This window comes from Spea bombifrons, chromosome 1 (genome assembly GCF_027358695.1).
Source record: "Spea bombifrons isolate aSpeBom1 chromosome 1, aSpeBom1.2.pri, whole genome shotgun sequence".
NCBI classification, from domain to species: Eukaryota; Metazoa; Chordata; class Amphibia; order Anura; family Pelobatidae; genus Spea; species Spea bombifrons.
In genome coordinates this window covers 117,505,141-117,530,372 of record NC_071087.1, presented here as the reverse complement: position 1 = coordinate 117,530,372, position 25,232 = coordinate 117,505,141, and the positions used below count along the sequence as shown (strand labels likewise).

At 40.4% G+C, this 25,232-nt stretch overlaps 1 protein-coding gene across 3 annotated transcripts in view; it reads right to left on the bottom strand.

Moving 5' to 3' along the window:
- Positions 1 to 357: 357 nt before the first annotated feature.
- The window catches only part of BICDL1 (BICD family like cargo adaptor 1), a 28,360-nt gene continuing 3,485 nt past the window's right edge, over positions 358 to 25,232 (bottom strand). Inside the window, exons 2-11 of one of the 3 annotated variants that reach the window (XM_053469779.1) lie at positions 24,331 to 24,546; positions 16,208 to 16,324; positions 11,472 to 11,618; positions 9,438 to 9,617; positions 7,851 to 8,069; positions 7,483 to 7,626; positions 6,516 to 6,646; positions 4,749 to 4,869; positions 760 to 949; positions 358 to 649 (exon numbers count right to left, since the gene is read on the bottom strand). In XM_053469779.1, the coding sequence (XP_053325754.1) occupies positions 627 to 649; positions 760 to 949; positions 4,749 to 4,869; positions 6,516 to 6,646; positions 7,483 to 7,626; positions 7,851 to 8,069; positions 9,438 to 9,617; positions 11,472 to 11,618; positions 16,208 to 16,324; positions 24,331 to 24,546 (1,488 nt within the window). In that variant the 3' untranslated portion in view covers positions 358 to 626. Of the gene's footprint in view, positions 650 to 715; positions 950 to 3,472; positions 3,582 to 4,748; positions 4,870 to 6,515; positions 6,647 to 7,482; positions 7,627 to 7,850; positions 8,070 to 9,437; positions 9,618 to 11,471; positions 11,619 to 16,207; positions 16,325 to 24,330; positions 24,547 to 25,232 lie in introns of those variants that run through there. The other 2 variants (XR_008354931.1, XM_053469788.1) reach the window with 2 other exon arrangements.

Sequence of the window (25,232 nt, the reverse complement as noted above, 5' to 3'; positions counted from 1 at the left end):
GGCTTTACATTAAAAAAAGAGAATTTGTACTAAAATATGACATTCTCTGCATATATTATAAAACCAAACTGTAGGCAATATTCCTTTATAAAAAAAAATCTGATTTGTTTTTTCTATGTACATCGAGCAGTTCTCAGTGTGTGAGCTGTAAGGAACGGGGTGTGACGGTTCCTCTGTGCTGTGCTCTGTCTGGAAGACCAGAGGTAGGGAGTCTGTTCCTTGCAAGGAAAGCAACTTTTCTACAACTGCAAATCCTGCAGCCATTTACTAGAGCGAGTAATGAAACAAACCGTGGAGTGAAATGGGGTGCTCTAAAAGTGCAAACATATTTGATGGTCGAAGACTGCTTTATGCTTTCTTCTAATGCAAAATAAATGTTCGAGGACGGAACGTGTCACGACAATGTTTTGATTATCCCTCGGATACGATTTAACCCGTGTGTTGAACACAAGATAAGATACCGCTAGGTTTCCCCCCCACAGTGTTGTGAAGCATGAACGCTTTTCTGTAAACTGCCTTATCCAGAAGCCTGTTTTCTCCTGGCCTTTAGAGTTACAGCTAAACCATGACCTCCCCTACAAATGGCGTTACGTGTAGTGATGATGATGATGATGCTCCAGTCGGCATCAGTCTTTACTGGTGCGCGTCCCTGTTGAAGATAATTTCTTTAGTATTCAGCTGTCTTTCAACACTCGTCATTGTTTTCATTATATAATTTCTAAATCAATTTCACTTTGAGAGGAGACATTGAACACTAACACTTTGCTTTCTTTAGAAACGAGAAGAGTCTCCTTCCTTCTGTCCCAATGGGCTCCTCTCCTGGCCGCTCCGTAGTAACTTTGCTGCAGTGTTTGACCTGGTGGCCAGTGGAGAAGGAATATACAGATTGGTTCCATTCCTTCTGGTGTTTGTCCATCAATTGCTGGTCAATGACTCTGTGCATGTCATCCTGTTCAAAACACAAAGGGTTTATAAATAACAATAAATGCAACATTCACAGCCCACCCCAAGTAGTGTTGGCAAATAGGCTTTGTTTTGGTGGTCACCATCTGTAAAGTGCATTACATTAGGTAATCAATATCCTCCTGTTGGTTTATACATTCTGCAGGCTGGCACTAAAGGTGGTAGTTGGCAACATGTAAAAATTCTTCAGGATGCCTTGTGGTTATGAGATCCCGGGGGCCAGATATTCTAATATTGTTGCACTGCTCTCATATAAGAACACGGAAAAATGTATAATTCTCTTAAACATTTAATAAAAGGGCTGAACAAAGACATTAAAATTTTAATAGAATTGGGTATTAAGTGACCCTCGCAAACCTAGAAACCTATGCTTGTGTGGTGCTACTCTACATGGAGGACGCTGCTAAACGTAAACTGGGCTGCTTTTTAGCAGCGGAACCTATATTAAGCTAAATATATTTGCTCCTTAAGAGGTTACAATTAATACATTTAGCCTTACTGTTGTAAGGATGTAGTAAAGGGTTCCACCCATCCTACAAGGTACATACGTATCTATACTGGATCTGTCTGACCAATAAAGCTAAACCTACCTAATTATTGTTAATGTGGGTTAATCCCAGGTAGCTGGACGCCCTCAGTTTCTTCCCAAGCCTTATCACAGCATTGATCAAACATGCTGCTTAACCCTTTTGTGACCGGGGTTTTACCTTCCAAGTGACCTGAGCTGTTTTTGCCATTTTTAGCAAGGACAGATAGGACTTTCTCCTACCACTTTGGATTGGGGGCAATACTTTTTTTTATGTTTGTTTCTGGTGAGAAGGAGACAAGATGTTTGGGCACTTATTTTTACATTTATTTTTTTTTCAAATACATTGTTAAAAAATGTTTCTCCTTTTATTTACACACTGTTTTAAGACCTCCAAGATCTCTGCTGAAAATGGATGGGGTACCCCTTATGACATCCCTGGAGTCATTCTTTTTTATTTTATTGCAGTACATGTGATCAGCCTGAAAGGGGAGCTCTTTAGAGATTTCAGGAGGGTCTTGGGACATTTGGGAACATTTTAACATTTAATATTGTTTCCAGCAGCGTTAGGACTGACACTGCCAGCAGAGAATGGCCAGATTTCTGTTCAGACATTATCCATTATTCCGGTGTATCTGGCACATCGAACGCTACACTGGATCAGTCAGCAGGAAGCTAGCAATGCTGGCTACTGCAGACAGGGGAGACCCCAGGCTGTCTAACATCCCAACCGGTGAAAAACCATTGGACATACTATTATGTCCTCAGTCATCTAGGGCCTATTTTATAGGACATAATAGTACATCTTAAAGAAGCGAAGCAGATTATTATTATTTTAAATGTTGTTGCTGATATTAAACATATATGGGTCCCGATACAGATCCTTGAGGTACCCCACTGGTTAATATACATCATTAACTACAAACTACTTGTCATGCCTTTTCCATTCAACTATTTTATCATCCAAACCAAAACTAAGCAATTTATTTGTGTCTTCTATAAAGGATTACCTTAGTGAAATCTAGATAGGCTGTATCAACTGTTCCTCCCTGGTCTATTATTTTAGTTACCCAGTCATAAAATAAATTATCTTGGCAAGATCTCCCTGCAGTAAACCCATGTTGTTTCTGATCTTGTGAACCATTTACGTCCAGATATTTAACAATCTTTTCCTTCAGCATGAATTTCCCAACTACTGATGGAAGACTTACTGGTCTGTAGATTGCCGAGTGTTTCCTGCTATCATTTTTTGTGAAGTGATATTAACAATTGCCAGCGTCTAGTCTTCTGGAACTACTCCTGCCAATAGTGACTGGGCAGAAAAGTCTGCCAATGTTTAAATCACCAACTAGAGAAGGTACAAGCTTCATCTGAGAAGTGATTGTGAGATTCCCATACAGTGTAAAGAACCAGATCTGCAAGTAAAATGTTTAGATGTATCTTAAAGATACAAATTAGATGTTTTTATTACATGTGGATTATTGCCTTCATTTGTGCTAATGGACTTTTCTCCAGTCTGAACTGGAATACATGGCATTAAAAGCAAATGCTGCAAACTATCTATGTACAGAGGGGACATAGCGTAAAACAGTGAAGTCCGCAAAATCAAGAGGAATGGCCCAACAGCCTAATTTTTTTTTATAAAGTACTGGAGCCACATTGGCAACGAGAATTGACATTTAGATTTTGGGTACTAACATTTTCCATTATGATACTGGTCAATAAAGTGATACTGGTATGGATATAATAGTATTAACTATAAACCAAGACATGACAACAAAACTCTACATCCATGCAACTGAATAGTGTAACGTAGAATGGGAATTTAATTATGATGGATAGCTGGCTTTTCACGACACTATGAAAATGACATGAGTTTCTGTGAATAATGAATTGGTGGCTGAAAGGCTTTCTTTAGTGGGTGGAATGAAAATCGGATGTGATGGAAGAGCTAGGAAGCTCTGAACAGGGACAAGATCTCACCTCTAAGGCAGGAGGGGTGTATAACTAAAGTTGTCGGTACAGGAACTGTGAAAGGCCATTAGATCAGAAACCAAAGGAGCCAGATAGTAAAAAGCCCTGAGGAAGCAAACTACAGTCCAGAGAAAAAAATAAAGACTCGGTTGGAAAATGATGTTGCACAAGAGAGTCATGATTCGAAGGACTTCCACGTTGGTACGGAGTATTTTCATACATAGAATTTTAAAGAGACCATTTGGCCTCCAGAATAGCCTCCCTGAAAATAGCCTTTGGATCAAGTAGAACAATGTTATCAAAACAGTATAAGGCTATTGAAAATAACATACGTACTTTACTCAATAAGGTATAATTTTTGGGGGTAGGTAGTCTGCTTTAAAAGCAGTAAATCAAAACTATGAACAGAGTAGATATGACATTCATTTCAATAAAGACCATATATAGGTGATTTTATATTTACAGATCCTTACAGATTGCACAGCGAACACCTTATTAATAGTTTTACTAGCTAAATTACCGGTATTTTGCATGGTCATATATGCATTTGGAAAGCTGGCTGTTGCACTGTATAGGTAAATCTACCATCCTGCCATTCCCTGTTCCTGTTTATTTATTAATGACACGTGCAATTACAAAGGTTGACACTTTGTAATACAGATAACAGATCATTGATTTAAAAGTGCCCCAAGGATAGTAGCCACACTACTTTTAAAGGCTTGACAACCTGTGGCTAAAAAGCAATTCAACTCTGAATTTTTTTGAATTTGTTGCTGGAATTTACAGAAAACAAGGTTTATCTGAGATATATGATGCTTGTCCTGGTTGACTGCAGGTGCTCGGCTGTTAGTGTGCATGTTAGCCATTTAGCCGAGGTCAGATGCTAACGTGAAGAAATACTCTTCACATAAGCACTGCGGAATGCTTGTTTTGGCTTTTAGTTGGCAGAGGATCAAATTAAGATCCCCTATATCAGGGGCGTCCAACCTGTGGCCCTCCAGCTGCTTCAGGACTACATCTCCCATACTCCTCAGCCAGCCCCTAAGCTGAAAGAGCATTGTGGGAGATGTAGTTCTGCAGCAGCTGGAGGGCCGCAGGTTGGGCGCCCCTGCCCTATATGTTTTGTCAAAATTGCTTCACTCACTGCAGGTGCTGTAAAGCCAAAATTATTTAAGTACAGAAGTGCTGTATATTGCTAATTATCACATCAGTAAAATACTTATTTAAATACACAAAACCTTTGTGCATCACATGATTATACAATATATTTAGCAATTTCTTTTACCTGCCATGCCTCCAGCTGCTGCGACAAATTTAGTTTTTGCTGGATGGCATCTAACAGCTGAGTGTTCAGTGACATCAAATCAACTCTACATTTTGCCAACTCCATTTCCATTGCGTTCTTCCTGAAAATCAGAGATCGGATATCAGTCATTGAGAAAGAGATCTGAAGGTCAGTTATGTAGAACCCTTGCCCCCTAAACCATCCTTTGCTGTCATAGTCTGCATGCCAACAAACAATGATTTACACTGCTAAGTTGTGTTGGCACATATCTAGCGATACCATGGTTAGATTATTACAAAGTATATTATTTAAAAGTAAAGATAAATTTGTGCTCCCTTGTTTTTTTTTCTTGTTAGAGAGGGGGCAATGTGAAGCTACAATCCCTGATGCCTGCTTGCCAGCAGGACTCTACCACCACTTTCTACCACCATGCTAGCCAGCTCATCTCCCGATAGACCAGCGGGTAGAAAGTTGTCTCTATAACTTTTGTGTACTGTACTAGCAGATTTTTAAATATGGTGCTATATATATAGTAATATAGCATTGTAGAACTGAAGAAAATTCTTCCAATAAAGCTTCTTTATTTGCAGACCTAAGGTCAGCCATTGTTGTCAGTCATGTGATATTTGGGGTGGTGTTCCATGCTCAAACACCCCACTGAGCTGATTCTTTATGGTGATGCTAATATAGTCCATTCCTTCATAGACCTTTATTAGCCAGCTGAAATATTAAGCCGTTCTATAAGTGGTAAACCACAAGCAGTATTATAAGGAGTCAGGGTGTTTGTCTAGGAGATGGAAATAAGATAAGAGACTCAGAACACATACACATGACAAATATTTAGCTGCCTGGATATATTGTAAAGGCTAGAAACTCTGCAGTATTTTTGAAAACTATTTTTAATGTGATACTAGCGATAACATTTAAATATGCAACTGCCCCTGGAGAGAAGATTGCAGCCCAACTACACTACAGAAATGTACTTCTAACAGAAACATATTCCTTTTTAATGCAGAGAGTGTCCCGCTATGTAGAAGATAGGTAGATGGTCATCTTAACTTTGTCTGGTACTTATCCCCTAAGTAGCTGGTCCTCAAAAGATAACAGAAAGAGTAACCTATAATTTTGTCTTCTTTTCTTTTATTCTACATTCTGTTGGAGCCTTTCTTTCTCTTTCACATAGCAAAACACGATGTTTCTATGAGAAACTCAATGCTTTAGAACTAAAACCTTCACTTCCAGACACACAACAGCCCTTCGGTCCTTCTAACAGGCTACTGTGCTTAAGGAACTGCTGGGTTTATTCGCAAAGTAGGAGTGAGAAAGATGTGTTTTTACTGACATCATTATGTATCATAAATGACTAACCATTTAACCCTGCACGTTGCAAGGTATGACCAGGGAAATGACTTTCAAGAAATGTCACTAATTGAACAACACTTTATAAAGGGTCAGCTAAGATCTTTCTAGAGGAGAAGCTCATTGTCAGGGCCATAACTTTCATGGTGTAAGAGGGACACAAGGAGGAGGTGTGATGAAAATACCCCTGCACCCCTTCCACTTTCAGGAATGCATGTGATGTCAGCGATGACCTAGAACCCTGCTCCAGGCACCAGAAGTCCTAGCTACAGTTCTGCTTATTAGAGTTGGACCTTCATAATGAGAAGTGAAATTGCTACAGTGAAACTGCAACGTTCCTGCAAAGTAACACTTTAGTAAATAAACCCCACTGGCTATATGAGGGGTAGCAGAGGATACGAGCATTACTTTGCTATAGCTTCATCCCGGTCCCTGATTGCCTTCAGTAACTGCTCATGTGTTTCAGTATTTTGGGTCTGCATCAGCAGATGATCTCGCTCTTTCTTTAGGGCAGTCATCTCAACACTCAGCAGCTTCACCTGGGAAGTAAAAAGCAAATCATTCCATTTGGTAACACAGACAAGATTAGTTATATTTTATAGCCATATATATCCATAAAGACATCTATCATTGGTTGATTTTTAAATGGTTTTGAAAGAAATTAAATTTCCAAGCAATATATTCCATGCAATAATAAATAACTCCCCCTTCCCGGTACCATCACTGCTGCCGGTGAACAGTAGCCATGTCTGAACATTTAAAAGCATTTTCTCAGTTTACAGGTTTTTCATCAAAATGATACTTTCTTTAATGTGACTGGCACACTAGTTTGCAGCATTTATTTAATGGCAATGCCCTCTTTGCACATTTATTCCTAATGTCACGGTTTTCTTTGGGCAAAATAAACTGGTGATTATGAATGAAACCATTATTTTGCACACAATACTAAACAACCTTTAAACAGTTGCAACTGTCTTACAACTACAAAAGCAGCAAACATATCCAGCATATTCCTTTTTCAGGACACGGCACCCGTGAAACTGCTAGAAAATGTTCCTTTTATGAAAATGACTGCGACAAGTCACCATGATATGGTTGTATCACGGAGGTCTGTTACTGGCCAATAGAACACCAAAGAGCTATGTCAATATTTTAAAACAAACAGCTCCCAAATTACATTTGAAATTCTGTTGAAAGGGTCTTTATTTTTGTAAATCGCATATTAAATATTGATGAGATTAACTGAAACTACATTTGGCATGTGTTATCTGGAACAGTAATATCATAATAATAATAATGGTCTGTATCAGTTAATAATGCATCAGTTAATAATGGAAAGCCATGTTACTCCTGCATTTAATTATATGTGTCTTACCTGTTCGTGAAGTTGCTGCAACTCGTTGAAGGTTTGCTTCATTCTCAATTGTTCACCTTGCAAGAGTTCCCGCAGTGCTCTGGAGTCTTCACTAGTCCGTTTGATCTGTTCCTCTAAACCATCATCCTCAGATTTTCTTGAGCTCTGGAAAGACCAACACAGACAAGGTGTCACTTCAGCCGTAGGGAACCACAAGTGTCCTATGATTGTTAGCGGATCGCTGGCAATCATAATAGGGTACAGAAGCGGGTAAAGATAATTGTAAAGGATTTATAAAGCCAAATTCGAATACTATGTAACACTGTACACTTAGGAATGCCAAACAGGATGAGTACAAGACAAGCATGAGATACAAGGTACACACGTACCGCGGATTCACAGGTGTCCAGGACACTCAGTATAAGGCTCTTCAATTCAGTCAGGGCTGTACGGAGGCTCCCAGCTGGCACGTCTTTGGCAGATGAGGTTTCCGAAGATTCATCCATGGAGGAGTCGGTAGAAACTGCTGAATCTGCACTGTCGTTACCTCTGAGTTGGCAGCACAGAGATCGGACCTGACAATGTGCTTCCCAGAGCTGCAACCGCAACTAGTATACAAACAACAAATTAGCGATTAGGAGCTGGAAATAAGAATATTAACAGCCATCCGAGAATTTAGAAAAAACTAATCAACCGAAAGCACATTAGTGGCTTAACCTGTTAAGTGGCAGTCGAACCAACACTAAACACAAGGCAGCAAAACGTAGTCCATCAATAAGAGTGATAAACTTCTTTATCATTAATATATCAATTAACATCTATTGTTATCATCCTGATCTTTGTATCTATATTAATTAAGGTACCAAAATACCGTATTTGCTCGATCATAAGACGACCCTGATTATAAGACGACCCCCCATAATCTGAATATTAATTTAGGAAAAAAAGAAAAAGTCTGAATATAAGACGACCCTATAGGAAAAAAGTTTTACTAGTACATGTTAATTCATGTAAACTATTTTTTTTAAATAAAAGCTATGATTGAGAAAAATATTTTTTTTTGTTTTTATTTCCTTTTGTTTTCCAACCTGCCCCCCAGTAATGCACATCTGCCCCCAGGCTTGCCACTCTGCTCCAGAAATGCCTTATACCCCTATATGCCACTGTGCCCCATGATATGCCTTTTAACCCTCTAAATGCCACTGTGCCCCATGATATGCCTTTTAACCCTCTATATGCCACTGTGCCCCATGATTTGCCTTTTGACCCCCTATGTGCCACAATGCCTTATACCCCTATATGCCACTCTGGTATTTAGGGGGTTAAAAGGCATATTATGGGGCAGAGTGGCATAGAGGGAGGTATAAGGCATTTCAGGAGGCAGAGTGGCATATGGAGGGTTAAAAGGCATTTCTGGAGGCAGAGTGGCATTAAGGGGGTTAAAAGCCATATCATATAGCACTCTGTCTACAGAAATACCTTATGCCCCCCACTTAACACTCCCACCCCAAACTTACCTGTGCGGGGAACTCTGATCTCTGACAGCCAGGGAAGGTCTGCGCGATGGACGCAGACAACCCCCGCTGCTAACCGCACCTCCTTGCAACTGCAGCGGAAGCTGCTTACGCGAATGGCGTAGACGTCTACCCGCTGCCCGGACAACACACCGGGAGTCAGAAGCACCGGTAAGTTTGGGGGGTTACCAGACAGGAGGATCCAGGCTCCCTGCAGCACTGCGGGGGATCTGGCTCTTAGTCTCATAGTCAGACCTCTATTTGAGGTCTGATTATAAGACGACACTGACATTGAGATCATTTGCACTGAAAAAAACCTTGTCTTATAATCGAGCAAATACGGTAATGTGACGGTGAGCAGCTCACAACAGAACAAACATTCCTCGTATGTTCTAGGTTTGAGAGTATTAAAGTATCAGATCCCCACTGCTGGAGCCGTCGCACAGAGGAGATGGTATTTACCTGTTCTCTTTCCTGTTCCTGCTCCTCAGCCTCTATACTCTGCTCGATCTCGGACAGCAGAGAGGTGCTTGTGCTGTTCAGATGTTGGAGGCTCTTCTCGTCTCTCAGCTCCTCCATTTTCACCTGCAGCTGCCGGTATGAATGCTTCAGCTCTTCTAACTCAAGCTGGCTCTCTCCCAGCTGCCAACAAAACAGAAACAGTACATTCCACTGTTCAACGTTTACACGAAGTGAGAGATCTGTGCTGACCTGTGGATTTGTCCTTCTTTAGCACAGAAGAACTGTGGTTTTAATTTGATTTAATCATAAATAATAATAATGGGGACATAGAGCCCTGACTCCTGGAAATCTTCTGTTGGTCAGTACACCTTTATTATGCACTTTGTTGAATATAATAGGAGCTGTTGTCCATGACAGGTGCCAGTATTGCCTATTCCTGCCCTTAATACTTACGAACATATGAAAAAAGAGCGATACCTCTAGGCGAGGTGCTTCCCTAGGATTTAGCAAAGGCACAAAACCCCATGCTACCCCTTTACGCACATAAGTCCCAGTCCAAGCATCCCTTCCGTCTGTTGTTATCCCACCTTTATAGTTACCTATACAGGGACAAGTTCCACCACAATAACATTTAGAGGACATTACTGTATAAACTTAAACATGCAAAATGCAGAGACACTGCACAGTCTGTAAAATCCCACATGTGAATCTGCACAATAGAGGACAGTGCACGATTACAAATGGATCTGCATAGGTTGGAGGCTTGGGCTGGGATGTGGCAGATGAGGTTCAACACGGATAAATGTAAGGTTATGCACATGGGGAAGAAAAATCCAGGCTGGGAATATGTATTAAATGGGAAAACACTGGGGACGACTGACATGGAAAAGGACTTAGGAGTCTTGGTTAACAGTAAATTTACCTGTAGCGACCAGTGTCGGGCAGCTGCTGCTAAGGCAAATAAAATCATGGGGTGCATCAAAAGGGGCATGGATGCCCATGACAAGGAAATAATTCTACCATTGTACAAGTCACTAGTCAGACCACACATGGAATACTGTGTACAGTACTGGGCACCAGTGTACAAGAAAGATATAGTGGAACTGGAGAGGGTTCAAAGACGGGCAACCAGAGTAATAAGGGGAATGGAAGGACTGCAGTACCCAGAAAGATTATCAGAATTAGGGTTATTTAGTTTGGAGAAAAGACGGCTTAGGGGGGACTTAATAACTATGTATAAATATATAAGGGGGCAGTACAGAGATCACTCCCAGGACCTATTTATACCCAGGACTGTATCTATAACAAGGGGACATCCTCTACGGCTGGAGGAAAGAAGGTTTCTACACCAGCACAGACGGGGGTTCTTTACAGTAAGAGCGGTGAGACTATGGAACTCTCTGCCAGAGGAAGTGGTAATGGTAAACTCAATAAAAGAGTTTAAAAGGAGCCTGGACGTGTTTCTTGAAAGCAATAATATTACAAGTTATGGATATTAGATTAATAGGGACAGAACGCTGATCCAGGGATTTATTCTGATTGCCATATTTGGAGTCGGGAAGGAATTTCCCCCCTGGTATGGGGCAATTGGCATCTGCTTCATAAGGGTTTTTTGCCTTCCTCTGGATCAACACGGTAGGGACACAATATGTATATAGGTTGAACTTGATGGACTTTGGTCTTTTTTCAACCTTATGAACTATGTTACTATGTTACTATGTTTCCTTCCCATATATACAAAATCCGAATTCTAGTATACAAATACTACAAGTATTGAATCTTCAGATGAAGGAATATGGGAGTTGTCGTTTACCAACAGGTGAAGAGGATGCATATTCTTCTTTCAGATCTTAAATAAAATCCTCACAGCATCCCTTATAAGTTGCTCAACAAGATGTCATTTTTATTTAGTCGCATACGTTCACATCGTGACTATGCATTTTTAGAGCATGAGAGAAGGTTGATAAACCGCCCCCCACCACCCATGGCCCCTCTCGTCTTACACTTGGCTTATCGCTCCTGAGATATGAATACCTGTAGCTCCTTCGCACAACTCTGTCGGCTAAGAATTATTTCTCGGTCTTGCAGATCCTCCACTAATCCCTGAAGGTGCTCGTTCTCCTCTAATATGGTGCTCAGCTTCTCCTCCAGCTCCCGTTTCCGATCTGAAAGCATTTTAATCTGAAAGTCAGAAGGCAGAGGTCAGATAAACGGAGAAAGGAGATAGAACCTGAACCAGGGAATTTATACCCAGCATGAAATAATGGAGAGTAATGTGCCTGGAATCTGCGAGATCCCTACAAGGGGGGGGGGGGGTGAGCTAAAAAAGAATGTGATTTGCCTGCAACCTGGGACCAGGAACAAGCAGGAGGTGTAGGAGTGCAAAGGAATGCCACAAGATAAACTACATCCCACAGTTAACTCTTTACCTTCATCTGAAACAACTTTCTCTGCCCAGTTCTGGGTCTTGTGCAATTTGCCAAACTCTCGGATGTTAATCAGGCACAGACGTATTTAAACTTAGTCATATGTACAGTGTTGCACTGCCAGCAAAAACAACAACAACAAGAGTGGCACACAAATAGCTTTTCGAATCAGCAAAATCTGACCGCGTTGCCAAGACAATCCATGATCATTATTATGCAAATGAGACATACATCCAAATAGAGCTTCGGAACAGACACATCCCTCAAGGGTCTGCTGTACAGATCTCGGTGCAATGGGATGTGTAACTATATAGTTTGTCTCTATTAAAACGGTTTGTCTCCCAAATGAGTTGTTTCTCACATTCCGAGCAACAAGTCATTGGTCATCCAGGCTAGTTCTATTAGAAATAAACACTAACGAGCCTGACTGTCCAAGGACACTTTCCTTATACTGTTGGTGCATATGTACTAAAGCACCTAAAAGTAATCTATAGCCAAGCATTCCAAAAACTTGCAGCACAGGAATAGGGAATAATCCCCTATTTGTATTGTACGATGGAATACATCACCACAAATTATAATACTTATTTAATCTAGGTAATAAAAGTTGTCGATTAAAATAAAACCATGTGGATCAAAAACACACCTTGCAACCTTTCGTTATCTACTACTGACCGCGCTAAGAAGAATGCCAAAAGAGTGACGCTTCTAAGCAGATCTCTTCTAAATGTCCTCACCACTCTGTTAACCACCAAGAATCCTTGGCCGTATTAATATCTCATCTGTGAGATAATGAAATTCACAGGACCGTAACCTACACTTGTTGGGAAATGGTGCATTTCCACATGTTACAAAATGTGGTTAGCTATTGAAATAGTGACTAAAGGAAACATTATCATTTATTTTCACTCCCTAATGAATGACTGTAAATGAGGTCAGTCTTCGAGCTCGACGTCAGAGCTGCACCAGATTTAAGCCCCGCGGCAATGTTATATTAAGGAAATGATGTTATGTGAGCTAAAATTGGCTATACTTAATATTTTTGTACATGGTTTATGGCCTGTTACTGTTCAATTTCATACTGAACACATATAGTCTTTCTGGAAAGACACAGAAATATATATTGTTTTCTTGGAGCAGATGGTAACCAACACTGCATGCGGACAAAGAATGACTGAATGAAACAGTTGGGCCTGATCATGCACTCCAGACCCAGATAGAAGTGGTACTTACTTCAACAATCTGCTGCTCCGTATCAGGCAAAAGAGAAAGAGAGAGGAAAACGGGATTGAATGGGTAAAAATAGGAGAAAGGGGGGATGCAGTGACTGAGGGACAACCTATTTCATTAATCTCACATATACAGTACGGATCCCGATCACAACTGTTTCGTTGCAGATAAACCTATGTGTAACATAAGACATCTGCAGGGTGCAAAACAGCCTTGTCCGGTGCAATCTCAACCTTTTCATGCAGTAGACACAAGACATATAATAATACCTTGACGTGCTCATAGGGCAGAACCTATTAAAACACAAATAAACCTATAGATTCAAAACTGTCACAGAACTCAGTGGTCTCTGGAGCTGCAGCTTCTCCTAAAGGTTTTCTATAGTTAAAAATGCATATTTAAGTATTTGTTGGTGAGGCTGTATAGAATAGTAGATTGCCCCTTTAATTTTAGCACGCAGTATCACCACATTCAGACAAATCACAGTGAAGTAATGTCCACCAGGAAGGTTGATTGAGATGCATTTCAGATGCCTTTGAAACCTTTCCTAGCATAACTCAACTTACTAGTGAGCATTATTGCTTCTTGTTGACTACAAGGCAACAGCCAAGTTTTAATTTATGGGGAAAAAAATCAATATGCTTTATAGCTTGTCCTTAGTTATGCTCACATCGATCCTCACTACATTTCGAAGGATCATGTTTATGAAACTGCTGTTTGAGGCTATTCTGTCAGAGAAGTATAAACGTAAATAGATCATCCATTGTGCCAATCTCTATCTGCAAAAACGTTATGTAAACAGAGATATGACTCTCTGGATAGAGATTTTTTTTCCATTAAATATGCTGTAGAAACATGGTCTCCCATTCTGGTCATTCATTTGTGATTTTAAAGTCCCAGACAAGTTAGATGTATCCTACTTATCTTTTTAGAAAGCTTACCATCCAGGATCAAACAATGGTGAGCCTGATGTCCTTCCTTGCTGCTTTTACTCTAACGCAAAGACTAAAGGCTTATGCACTCCCTCGGTACGAATACTCGTAATCTCTTAAACCCACCCGGTTTCCAAGGTTTCCGTAAATTTACTGTTGATGTGACAATTTCTGTACTTTGTAATACCGATATAGTTTCTGTTTATTGATTTATAAAAACTACAGAATTTTCTTATTCTTCCTCTGCTATAGAAACAGCGCAGTTGTTTATCACAGAAGGGGTCTGCCTTCATGACATGCCTAAAGAAGCTCACCATTGTTAAATGTGAATGATGAAACTGAATAAACAAACCAGACCCTTAAAGAATTGCTTTGATGTTTAATTTGTTTTATAGTCAAATGATTAGCTACACTTTTTATCTTGGAATTCTACTACAATACATTTTGCTCTGTTGCTGAAGCCTGCTAGCTTCAACATCTTTGTTCTCTCACTCTACGTCTAAAACCCAAGCTGTCCATGAACATTATACAGATTAAGGAAGAACTCACTTCCTTATTGCCTGTCCACGCTACATCTCCCCATTCCTTGCAAGGAGTTAAGTATTCAATTCTGGGGACACCTCTCTGCAGTTCTATTTGAGAAATTATCTGAAATTGCACATCTCATTTATAAGCATTATTGACCAGTCTCAAAGCAATGCTACTTTGGATTGAGGTATATCCACTAGCGACAATGTAATCATTCTGGCTCAACCTTTGTGTGCTAGTGGTTGCGTCTAAAAGGCACACAATCCTATTGGGGCCATCATCCATAATAGTGACAAGGAATCTCCGAGAGGCACAATCACTTCAAATTAAAGCTCTGTCTTGAACTCAACTTTTAGTGAGCTTGGCATCTACTTCCTTTGAGCTTCAAAACAGTCATTCTGGGGTCTCTATCATAAATATGTATGTAGTTAAATGTATTTGTTTCAAACTAAAGGACATGGATCAGATGGTTGCCTGTGGTTACCAAATACCTTTCTATTTCTTGATAATTTAATAGTTAATCTAATAATTTTTCATACTGTTCAGCATCTACCATCTTTTTTCAGTAGGAGACTGTTCAAGACAATACAGAGGATGAACAAGGCCATATATGTTGTTGTACAGCCCCAAGCCTGTCTGGAGAAAAACATTGCCTCCTTTACTGTTTCTGGCCAGTACAGTGCTTGGCTATTTATTCATCAAAAGCTATTGTCCAGCCTGACAAGTCATGAGCGGTTTCTCTGGCAGTAGTTTGTTGGCGGTGAGACAGGAAACAGCCTACAGAACCGAGAACAAGACCAAGTCCATCACCTTGCAGTGAGCTAGACAAAACTGGTGCTAACTGGCAGACACTGTTTTTTTGGGACATCACACTGGCATATTTGATAGCCTCTCTGGCAAACTGGTTACTTCAGAGAAAGACCTTCCCACAACCAGCAGTATTTGGGTAAGGGGCAGTGAAATTCATCTTCCATCATAAACAAGGGGTTTCAAACTCTTCAGTACACTGCTTTGATTGAAGGGGAGAGGGGTGAAGGAGGTTAGTGGAAGGTACAGAATTCTACAGGAATGGACACGGTAGCAGACGACTTATATGCAACACTAAGCGATAAAAAAACACACACATATATCTGTATATATAGCATTGAACACTAGAATCATGTTTGAAAATATCTTAAATATAATAAATCATCTGTTTCACGGACAATAAGATATTAATAGGAAGCAAATAAATGGCTAATCATAGAAATACACCATGGTATTCTAACTAGTACTGGCAATACTCATATACTGACAAAATACAGTTTGATAACTTGATGATAAACTGATCAGTAAAAGTGGAATGTATGTGTATTAGTGGCATAAACAGGAGCTAAATTAATATTTACTCTGGGATATACCCGAGTGCTCATGGATATACGATAAAGGAGTACAAATGCAAATATTTAGCATTGCCATATTTTGTTTGAAGTTTCAGTTTCAAGAAAACACATTTTGTTCCAACTCTATGGACCTTTCATGTTATCTAGTTAATGACATGGCATTGCAAAGAAGGACCTCAAAGACATGCCATAAGCCGCTCCACCATTCATGCTTTTTGTTTATTTCAGTACGGTACACAAACTTCTATAATTACAAGTGAGAACAGGCTCACCTCAGCCAGGAGACTTTCCAGCCGTGAAATGTGCTGGGTTGTAGACTGATTTTTCTCACGGAATTCTTCCTGAAGAATGTTCACCTGTAGCGAGAGCTGCCTCTCCATTTCTGTGGCCTGGAATCAAAGGAGTCCAGTTAGGTTGGAAACAATAGTTGAGAATAGAGTCCTGTTAATCTGACATTTTTGGCCAAGTAGAACCTCACATCAGGACAAACATTTTCTGAGCCAAATCAGTAAGTTAGATAGTAAAAAACATAAGTGTTAATTATTATAGCTAGAAGCTTTAGTAGCAGAAAGAATAAGTCACTTTAGGGGTCTCTGGTCAGACCATCCCTAGAATATTGTGCACAGTTCTGAAAACCTTATTATTATATTATAATAATAATGAAAACCTGAAGACAGTTCAGTGAATGGCTACTAGAATGTTGACTTATTTTCAGGATAAAAAATATTAGGAAAGACTAAGGGATCTTAATATGCATATAAAAATATTTAAATACATACATTGATTATACAAAGTACAGAAGAGAAGTTTATTTCAAAGGAGAAAATGTTAGAAGAAGTAGAGGGTTAGAAGCTTAGATGCAATGTAAGAAAGTGGTAAAGTGGAACAGACTCCCAGCAGCAGAGGTAATATAATAAGGGGATTTAACATGCATATGGTTATCCAGAATCCAATAGGAGACCAAGGGCTGATTAAGATTTGAGTCCTTACATTAGGAAAAACAGGTAATCTAGATAAGCCGAGTGGTTCTTATCTGTCTTCTAGGTGCCTAAGACCCTACAAATTACAATGCAAATATTGGCTCTATCAGACATGAGGACTCAATCATCCTACCACACATACACCCATAACAAATACAGTTCATTTCCAAACCACCTCAAGTTCTCACCACCACCTCTTCCTCACCACCACCATCTCCTCTTCCACACTACCAGCCCCTCATCACCACCAGTACTGCACCACCACCTACTTCACACCACCACCAGCAGCCGTTCCCCAGCACCACCTCACCAGCAACAGCTCCTCAACTGCTTCTCAGTATCTCCTCCATGTTTTCTGTGGCTGCCTTGCATTGAGCGAGGTGAAGTGAGGGATGTACTATGTACCCCTGTGCTGCTGTATTTCAGTATTACAGCCAACTGTTCTCTCCCAGTCAATTTTAAACATCATAATCAGAGAATTTATTGTATTTGATTCAAACGGCAAAGATTTGCAGTGCTCTAGCCCATGACCTATAGTACATAACTTGACAATAACATAAAACAATTACAAACTTAACATAAAACCAAGAGAATGACCAAACGCATCATACATCCACACTGTTGTACGTGTGTTAAGGTGGCTGATCATAATATCACGACTGCCTACGATGGCAGTGGGCAGCTCTGCAGATTAATGACATTTATTGGAACATAATAAAACCGAGTTTTCTTCATTGCTAATCTACATTACTGTATGCAGTATTATATTTCATGTTCTTCCCCGAAACTTGTATCATTTCTTGTTATGCACAAATCCCAATAAATCATAGCAGAGTCTCAACAAAGCAAACTGAAAGATGTGACTTTAGAAGAAGATGGTTACTGTGACATTCCATACATATAAGCGAAAGCTCCGGAACCTTTACATATTTCATATGTCTAGAACATCGCTGGTTAGCGCTTTCAGAATGAAAGCTCTGACTCACCCAAAACGTTTAAGATTAAGGTTCAGCTAAGGTTGTCATCCAACGATTTTGCTGTTAAGGTTTTTACCTTGATTTTCATTGCAGCCTTGTCTGTTAAGGATAGAGGATTAATGGAAGCACTCACTAGCCAAAGCTTCGAAGCTACTTAATTAAATTAGTTCTGACGTTAGTAAACATCGTAGAGGTCATTTATTTCTATTAAAAGGCAAGCGAGACAAAATGGCTTAAAGCTGCCCTTTCCTTACGGACGTGAGACCTCACGCTACCAGCTTTCTGCTAGATATTCACAATAAATCAATATTTCACATGGAATAAGAGTGCCTTTAACAATAGAATTAGTATTTCTAAGTAAAACATTGAGAACATCCAGAGACGTTTATTCCAATTAATTAACATGGAGGGGCCTCTTAGTGCATATATAATTGTATTGTATTCAAGGTATTGCGCAAGGATGTTACAATGTATTACGAGAAAGCATAGCTGACTTCAGAACATTGTTATAATATGTGTGTCAGGTAAAGGCTTGTTAATTATTTTTATTAAAATTACTCTAATCACTTTGTGCTAAACTTGTTATCTTGATGGACTTTAATATAGTGCAATTACCACAGAGTAATTATAAAGTAATTTAACAGTTTGAGATCCTTATCGTGCTACACAGAATTAGACTTCATCAGATTAAATAGTTTATCGCCTCTGCGGCTCAGGGTAGCTTCTCCTGCTTTCAGGACTTGTGTGTGAAAGAAGATTCTAGAGTCTTCTGCTGATAACATCTTTTTTTCTATGATGGCCCAATGAAAGCCAAATGACATACGCTTTCGGGACCTCAGAGGTCTCAGATTTTCAGATGTAATGAGAAGAATGAAAAGTAGAGACCTATGAGGCCCTGAAAGCACATCTAACTTAACATCTTTTTCCATGTTGGCCCGATAAGATATCAACTCCACCTGATGACGTCATTTTCTCTTGTATGAATACAGCTGTATCCATTTTCTTATCAATGAAATGTAAGTCAATCAAGAAGGTATAGAGAATGCGATGCAAAGAAAAAAAAGAGCGAGCCAATAACACTCTAGTTACTTTGTATATAGTGTTTTCACAAGTCCACACATTGGTTGCTGTTCACTCCCTATGATCCACATCATTGAGTCGGGATCCTTTGTCTGTAATTTGTGTCCGCAGACATGGATACTATATCCATGCCTTAATGTTACCACGTCGCTTGCATTAGTAAGTCACTAGTTTGAGGTTAATACCATGAATTGTACCCTGCATTTGGATTTTCTTGTATTTTCAACGTCACTTGCTATTCTTATACAAGATATTATAAGAAGCCCTTGAGATCCAACTGTAATAAGTTATGTTTTCTCTTATCGCTGGTAAATTCATTGTGCCCTTTACAGGGCCGGCCTTAATGTGTGCACAGGGCGCCATGGCAGCAGGGGCGCCTGCCCGGGACTTAACTTAAAACATAGTTTTTTTTTAAACTTTATCATTCATGTTAAATAAAGTTTAAAAAAAAAAACAAAAAAAAAAACCCGATGCTTTAATCTAAGTCCCGGGCAGGGGCACCGAGCGGTTGCTAGTGAAGTTCTCAGCAACCGCTCGGCGCCCCTTACTCTCCGTGACTCCGTCGCGGTGCCGGCATCTCATGTTGAGTGCCGGACTATTCCAGCGCTCAACATGAAATGCTGGCACTGCGGCAGAGCGAGAAGACGGATGCCTCCCGGTGGGATGCAGTTTGAAGGGGCAGAGGGGGGGGGTGTAGTTTGAAGGGGCAGAGGGGGGGGTGTAGTTTGAAGGGGCAGAGGGGGGGTGTAGTTTGAAGGGGCAGAGGGGGGGTGTAGTTTGAAGGGGCAGAGGGAGGGGTGTAGTTTGAAGGGGCAGAGGGGGGGTGTAGTTTGAAGGGGCAGAGGGGGGGTGTAGTTTGAAGGGGCAGGGGGGGTAGTTTGAAGGGGCAGGGGGGGTGTAGTTTGAAGGGACAGAGGGCGGAGTAGTTTGAAGGGGCAGGGGGGTAGTTTGAAGGGGCAGAGGGGAGGGGTAGTTTGAAGGGGCAGAGAGGGGGGTAGTTTGAAGGGGCAGAGAGGGCGGGTAGTTTGAAGGGGCAGAGAGGGGGGTTAGTGAGGGGGGTGCCAGAGGAGTAGTCCGCACAGGGCGCCACAAAGCCTAAGGCCGGCTCTGGCCCTTTAACATCTGTTGGAAAAAAGGTCATTCTCTGCACCTTCATGTTCTGTTCTCAGGTCCTGCATGATTACTCCTTTCCAGTAAATTATCTCACTACTGTTAAAGGGGAACTCCCACCATTTTCCCACATCAACTACGTAAGTAATCCATACTTAATACCAAAGCCTCCATAAATAGTAATTGATCGCTTATTTTAATGTTTCACATTACTACTTACCCGTGACCTTATTTGTGAAGCTACTCCTCACAACCTGGTAGCCTCCTGGAGATCGGAACGCTGCACCAAATATGTCACAAGCCATGCAGCCTGCAGCATATTCATGTAAATATGTATGCAGCAATCGGTGGTCGAACCACAAAATGTGGCTTTATTTTCTGCAACAATAACAACATTAGGGGGTAGCTAGTACTGCCCATGTGAAGTTCCGCCGGGAAAGGTGAAGCTCAAGTGTAGCAAAGACCGGATTTGCCTTGGGCTGTGCACACGGACAAAACCAGGAACTAAGGACATCTATGCATTTTCCTGCTCCTCTGGTTTAGCTAATAACTACAGAGAACGCATTACTAGGTAATCTACTGACAAACCAGCTATGCCACCAACAAAAAGAAGAAGACCAGTGGAAGTCCCCTCTTAAATAGCTGAATGGTAATTGGTTTTGGCAGCATTTGTAAAGGTGGGGTGAAAAAGGGAGAGAACTTTGGGACAAGAAATGGACGTGTGCCCTGCCACAGGCTGCAGCAGATTCCATGACATACAGGTTGTTTTATTGAACAGTTAGGCTTAATACTAGGATAGTGACTGTTCCCCTTTAAAAGATGAAGACCATTTTCTGACATGTCCATGGGCTACTCAAAATGTTCCCTAATATCTTATAGAACATAAACAAGTATATTTTGAAAGTCTAGCAGCTCTTTAAAATAAGTGGTAGACAACAGACAAGCCTTTGTCAACAGAAAATAAATAAGATGTTGATTTATTTATGTTTTATAAGCTTTAATATAAGCCAAGGTGGCAACTAGCTGGCCACTACTGGAAGAAGAACAGCAAGCCTATTATCATACTTGGGGACATCTCATGTTCTGCCTTTTCAAACTTTGGACCTTTGGGTAAAACCCATTTCCAAGTATGATAGAGGGTGTTGATACGTGGAAAATAACTTCTCTATCACCCTATGCACTAAGGAGTTTATTCCTGAATAACAAACCAACTAAACAAGCCTCTCCCTCTGCAGTAAAGCTTATTTTACCCTACATTATAACTACTAACAAAGAATTAAATAAATGCAGTGACGTGTCACAAGTGTAAGAACATTTTTTTTTTCTTGTGTTTACAGGAAACATATTTGAATTATTCCTACTGTTAGTGTGAACAGCTATATATAAAACTAGCTATAGCACACATACTCCCATTACTGAAAAGGTTACATCAACTATACATGTTTGGAGAGTGAGTGATGTCTGAGTAATATTCTGATGTCACAGGTAGGTTGTGCTTAAACTCAAGAGAACTGCAATAATAAACACATCTCCATGGTAACATCACTAGACTGTGACAGTATAATATGCAGTAGCCTAGCAACCGTGATGAACATTTCAGCATCTCTTACAGCCAACAGGCGTCATTGCTGCAGAAAGAGAAAACAGTACAGGCCACCTTAGAAAATAGTCATAATCACTTGTTATGACATCACAAGAATGTGAGCAATGATCTAATGAGAAAATCACTGGTAAATGTGATAACTGGTACCGTATGACATAGAGGATTGGGTTACATTATTTTGCATTATACTAATTTGATTTTAATATCCAAATAAGGACCTCAAAGGCAACAATCAAAATTAAATGTCATACAACATACCTTGCAAAAGTAGTCAGAATACTTTATGTCATGCTCTGGTAACTTCTTACACAATTATTGGTCATCAGTTGCAGTACACTGCACAATGAGATCTTTAGTGATAGGATTTTTACATGGGGTACCTTGCTCAGTTAGAGGAAAGTTCCCTGAGATACTCTTTATGGCCTCCAAGCCAGTGTCCCAGCCACTGAACGAAACACACTTTAACTTCTTTGGGTGTATGTCAACTGAATGTGTTGAAAAGGAATTGAATATGCTCAAGGTTTATTTATACAGGGCAATTCTGGTGCAAATGTTTCAAAGTAGTCTTATCACCATAGCAACCAAAGAAATGAAAACACACAATGGCTGGTGTATATGGTTGGAGCGTCCCTTTAAAATTATCTTTCTCACTCACTTCTAAGAGTAAGCTTAAATGGGAACAAGAGGTTATGATCACTACTCCCACTGGTATACATATACGATGAAATCCTTATAACTATTTCCTGAATATTTTATCAGTAAGTATTAAATATACAGAACTGTAGGATTTTGGAAAATTTAACATATTGGGTTGATCCTTTTCTAATTAATGTGATATGTGCATCTGTTGCGACTATTTATATACATAGATTTGGCAGTAAGATGGCACAGCGTATTAGTTCAATCCAGGGGATGATTCTTGGGTGTCCTGTTTTAACATGTCCTAGTTATCTTAGAGCATTACAAGCCTGTCCCTGGCAGGGCTGCCAACTGCCATCTTACCTGATCCATGTGCTGAGCAGATAGGAAACAACCACATCCACTGCATTTTCTGAAACATCCTACCAGCTGCCACCCATGAGTCAGTCCCAGCCAGTCACCCTGACAGACAACTGGTTTTCAATCTATATCACAGGCTACCAATTTTTGTCCTCTGGCATCGATACGCTATGGTTTGTGGGTAGGACACATGAAACAATCCGTTGCTACTCTTCATATGTTTATGGGACGTTGAAATCCGTGGTCACACACAGCCAGTAGGTAGTTTACCTTTTGTCACTAGGTTACAGTGAATATGAGCCAGGGTTTTTTTAAGACATTTTTTTAGGATTTCTGGCAGTATGCTTAGCAGCTAGAGTCAAACTTATTGATTGGTCTGTTACCCCTGATCTAGGCTGCTGATGTCTTAACACAAAGAGGTCATACAATGTGCTAAAATTCCAAACCTTGGGAATGTAGGATGTTATGACATAATTCTAAGTCATTTCTACCATCCGGACAATTTACCTGGCATGTTTGCTTATTTAATTTACTCTAATCTGGTTCTCTACCCGCAATATTTACTCTAAGCTAGGATTGAGCAGCATGCTTCTTATCAGCAGTTAATGGAGTACAGCCATTCTTGGCAGCATCCTCCTTCCCATACACATGGGAACTACAAGAGGATTTAAAGTACCAGAGTGGACAAAGATAACACATAAGGGAAAATGGGCAGAAAGCAGGATATGTGGCTCCTGACATTTGCCCATAACCCACAGGTTTTTCCCCATTACCAACTAGATAGCTACTAGACTTTTGCATCCAGATTAGTACAAATTTTAATTTTCATGAAATTTACCAATTTTATCAATTTGTATGAATGTACAAAAAACAGGAGGGACTCCAACAGAGAACTCCGAACTTCATTTGTATTTAGTTTTTTTCCCCCACTCATGGCCTCTCACACTCTCATTCACCCACTCTTACATGCTCTCTCAACGTCTTTCTATCTCCTCTGCTGACAGCTTCCGTGTCCTTGTCTCCTTTCCCGCAGCTCTGCTTCTTCTTTTGCGTCCTCTTGTATTTCTTTCTTCGCCAGCTTCTACCTATGTCTTCTTTCTTCGTCCACTTCCCTGTGAACCAGGCCTCCCGGTGCCATTCTGCAAAAGGGCGAAGGCTCCCAGCATATCCTCTCCCCTGACTGGAGGAACAGGAGAGAGGCCGTACCTGTGACTCTGCCCTTTTGCAGAAGTACTCTGAGAGGCTAGAATAAAGAAGACGGATTTGTGGAGAAAGAGAGTGTTTCTGTACATCTTTTTCTCCCTGAATCTCCAAAAGGGCAGAAACACGGGGACAAGGTACGCCCAGAGGCTCTGTCCTTTCATGGAAGTGCGCTGGAAGGCCTGGTTCTTGGAGAAGCAGAAGAAGAAATAAGACATGTTGAGAAGCGGAAGAAGAATTAGGCAGAAGGACATGAAGAGGCAAGAGAAGAAGAGGAACTGCAGGAAAGGAGACAGGGACACAGACTGGAGATTCGGCCAAATTGATTTTGGCCCATTCGCACAAGTCTAATAGCTACCTCTTGCCTGCCAATGGTGTAGTCAAACAGCATATTAACCAGAGTTGGCATGTTAAACCCATTCAGTTATAACTGACTGCCCACTCACTGTGTTGAGCTGCTCCAAGAGTTTTTGGTTCTGTTCGGAAAGTTCTTGCACAGCGGTTGATTTTTCTCGGTCTGCTTCTCTCAGGCAGACCTGCTGCTTCTCCAGCTCTTCCTGTAGCTGCTTCACATCACTCTCCAGTTCAGATACCCGCCCTTCCCACTCTCCTTCCCGATTCTCAAATCTTCGTTTTAGTTCATGTTTCTCTTGTTCAAGGTGCTGGGGAAACAACAAAAACATACTTTTAGTCCATTTCTGAGATCTCACTTCAACTGAATTATTTTCCATACCATAACATTTTGTATAACATACATCTACACTTTATGGTATGTTCTATGTGCAAATCACTTCACTAGGAAGAATAACTATATGTACCGTGAAAAAAAATGTATGCATTTGATAGCATTGACTATTAATAAGTAATTATTTATCATTCTTCAGCCTTACAGTGCTAATGACTTATGGGATACATGGTTGAGCCAAAGCGATTGTGTGAAATGCATTATTATGTTATAGCAGAGCATATTTGAAAAAAAAAACAACAATTCAGTTCTTTCAGGGATCGGTACATGGAGCCGGCAGCCTAGTATGACTGTCTATTACCATGGCAACAGTTGTTTAAAAGTTCCTGCAAAACATGTTTGATCCCTGCATGCACGCAGGGACGAGACGTTGATACGTATTAAGCGCCTCTCCACGTGTCAGATCAACAAAGAAAAAAACAACACACCTATATCTATAAGAACAAAGATCCTTTTATTTTTAGAAAATTAAAAATGGCAGGAGAGCTTTCGCGGACAATAACGCCAGTGACGGTCTAAAAAACGCAGGCTGTCATACATGTGGAAATGTGTATTGTCTGCCTAGATCGCGTTTCATCAATATATTTATAGAAGTCTATCTTA